This window comes from Echinococcus granulosus (genome assembly GCF_000524195.1).
Source record: "Echinococcus granulosus chromosome Unknown EG_S00334, whole genome shotgun sequence".
In the NCBI taxonomy this organism is placed as follows: Eukaryota; Metazoa; Platyhelminthes; class Cestoda; order Cyclophyllidea; family Taeniidae; genus Echinococcus; species Echinococcus granulosus.
Window position 1 is genome coordinate 13134 of NW_020170714.1, and position 3209 is coordinate 16342.

The window sequence follows — 3209 nt, forward strand, 5'->3', positions numbered from 1 at the left end:
GTAATGCATAAGCGAATCAAACTTCGGCCTTCCTCCAATGGTATCGGTGATGTGGACAGATAATCGGACAATGCCGCGACAAATCTCATTCAAGACTAGTGTGACCTACGCGCGACATTTTTTAGAAATGTGGTCGAGGATGCGAAACCCATAAGTGGGTAAGTGCACATGACAGTGAGCTGATGACGTTAGGACTAGTCTTGAATCGAAGTTGCCTACTTGGCAAATGCAGGGCAAACACCTCTACGAGTGGTGGTGGTTTTGCGCCATTAACGACGGCTGCCAGATGGTATAAGAACGGGGGACATATTTAGATGCCCTCGATTCTCTGACTCAATAACTTGGGTCGACTTTGTTGAAGCAAGACTTGTTTCTTTCAAAACCCACAATTTTGAAATAAACCTTGTAGACTAATAGCCGATTTGTGAGTCTGTTCCACCCTTCACTTTCCCATATCATCTGCATATTCCTACTTTGCACATCATCTGTGAGCCGACTGACGAGCATGTGCATTTTCATAGGAAATGCAGTGACTTCCGTGCAATTCATACTGCCTGTTAAATTTTGACGAAGATAAGTTGCAATATGATGACAAGTTCTCCACTTAGACTTTTGCCAATTAACATACCGGTCCTGATATATTTGAATAGGGTAATAAAACATCTCCACATACGGTTTGTCAAAATCGCATCAATGTTAAAGTGCAATTCTGGTGCAAGTGAGTTAATGCAACCATTCCTCTCCAATGCGTCGATGGGCTTTACTACGAAATCTATATCCTTCATTCATAGCAGAATGAGGTGTGTAGCCACGTCAATGACTTTTTAATGTCGCGGCACTTTTCGTGTATCCAAAATTATACGCGATGCTACCTAGCGATTCAGAGTTCGGGCATTTGTTTAACCTACTTCAGATGAAAAACTAATACAAAATGAGATTCAGCACCTTTCGTTGAGTACTAAGTGCTTTATCAGAGGAAGCAGAGAATCTGCAATTACTGAGGACGGTAAGGCGATTGCACCATACGAGCCAAACGGCGCGAGCTGCTTCCGCTGCCAAAATTTGTGTGTGCTTCAAATGGTGCTTTTGACTAACCTACGATGGATAAAAGCAATCGCACCATCCCAAGAAATCTTTGATCATAAACGAGACTGCATTATCTGCCCATTTAGTTGCATGGGAAGTAGATCCATGATCAAACCTTCCTTCGCTACTTTCTGCCCTTGTAGATTCCACATCTGCGATCGTCTAAAATAACGTATGCCGACTTTTTAATTGTGTTTCAGCGCTTACCTGTCTCCATGATGATGATGAAGCCATTAACTTGCTAGTGTTCTCCTCCTCTTCGTTAGATAACCTAAACACAATAATGAAGTCTCCATTCAGACACACACATGTACACAAGCATTGGGGGGACGAGGGTGAAGACCCCAGCTTCCACTATCACATGTACTAATCACAAGCGATCAAGAGTGAATCAACGTACTAATATGATTTGCCGTTCAAAGCTCATCCGTTCTAGCTGGTAGCACCTCACATCTCACAATCACCACAAGTAACTTCATCAAAGTCCTAAAGCCAGAAGATGCACTATCACAAATTACACCTTCGTCTTTAAAACCTATTCACTTGTGAATTGCGAGGCGCTGAGTTCAAACTATTCCTATGTCAAAGCAATGGTATTTATTTCATACTCCACTCTGCGGGCATCGCCAGTAGGCTTTAACATACCAAACTGCAAAGGTCTTATCTGTGTCGGCTATACTGTAGTTGCTGTCGCCAGGCCTGCACGATGATAGGCCAATTGACTTCAAACCATAAGAGGCAAAGTGTGGCACTCATCACTCGAGGAAACCCACCGAACGAGGGCATTGCGATGGGCATGCGGTGGTGGTTGCGAGAATGCGACCCCTAAGAGGCTATTTATAGGCGGCTTCCGATCCATCATGCACTGATGTAGGAGTTGTGAAGAATGATCTGGTTGGAGAAGATCGAAGAAGATTGAACCATTGACTTGTCGAACACTGGTAGATCGTATTTGAAAGCTACGGAAGCTGACAAACTGGAACATCCTGCACCCTTCTCTTAACTACCGACTCACCAATCAAAAAATCACACGACTAGGAGGCTGACCAACCATCCTGTGCAGTTGTTAATCAGACTTGTGTTTGCAAAGTAGGAGCAGAGCAAGTTGTTGAAAAAGGCAATGCAATATCCCGTGCTCAGTGACAACACAATGAGAGGGGGCTTATGAGGCAGTCGCGCTTCTCATAATGCGCATCACTCCCATCGAGTCTACAAGAATGGTGCATGCAGTTGATGGCAATGTGCAAAAAACGCAGTGTGACGGCAATTGGTTTCACTTGCACTTCATTTTCCCTTTGCTTTTCTGGCGTTGCAAACACCTCAGCTTGATGTGACAAAATTCGCTTGTCACAGATGCTCTTCCATGGTTTACGAGGCGCTTCCGACACACAGAAGTAAAAAAGCCTCGTTAGTAGCAAGGAAACAATATTGCTGCTAGCATACTTATCTGCCGTGTGCGCGCTGTGCACTGCTTTCACGATCACGCATCTCCCACCTTCGTGCTACACAGGGATAGCCGTCTTCAATTCTTTTATCTCGCCTGCTATCTCCACCACATGTCAAAAGGCGATGCTCGTTTTCTCTTCCGATAAGTTAATTGTAATCTGCCATGTTCACGTAACACGAGTATCGTGAGCCTGGATCTCACACCGAGGATCTCTTCCTCTCGCATTAGGGGTCATATTCTCACTGCTTACCGTGATCGGCTGGCGTCCCTACCAGCGGTGGCCAAGTTAGCGCCATCAGAACCAGAGACGCAAGCGTACACCTCGCTTTCTCGATGACCAAGTTCTTGAGTGGTAAACACGGGGGAGTTTTGACTGCAAAGGAAGGAGACATCGTGATTGCTCTCAGGTGTAAAGGTGGCTACAATTTTCTTCCATTTTGCACCATTCCATGCCTCTCGAGCACCTTACCTATTTCATGCCTTCAAGCACAAGTGTACGGAGGTCGAAACGCTCACTGTCAGCATCAACTGCATACTACACGCCCATTTTCTTACCTGAGTCCGGCACTACAAATAGGCCACGTGCCATTTACCAGTTTATTATGGCGAGCTGCAACACATCCTGCCACAGTTGAAGCAATGAGTTTGCGGCTGTGGATGATTGCATTACTTTGGT

The 3209-nt window shown here is 45.2% G+C and overlaps 1 protein-coding gene across 1 annotated transcript; it reads right to left on the minus strand. All coding sequences in view use genetic code 11, as the record gives it.

The window, feature by feature from the left end:
- Positions 1–1533: 1533 nt before the first annotated feature.
- Positions 1534–3200, minus strand: EGR_11027 (hypothetical protein; the record flags this gene model as incomplete). The annotated part of the gene is made up of 5 exons (XM_024500276.1): positions 1534–1572; positions 1695–1785; positions 1860–2024; positions 2784–2906; positions 3127–3200. 5 exons carry the CDS (start codon positions 3198–3200, stop codon positions 1534–1536), a joined length of 492 nt encoding a protein of 163 aa, XP_024345311.1.
- Positions 3201–3209: the final 9 nt, after the last annotated feature.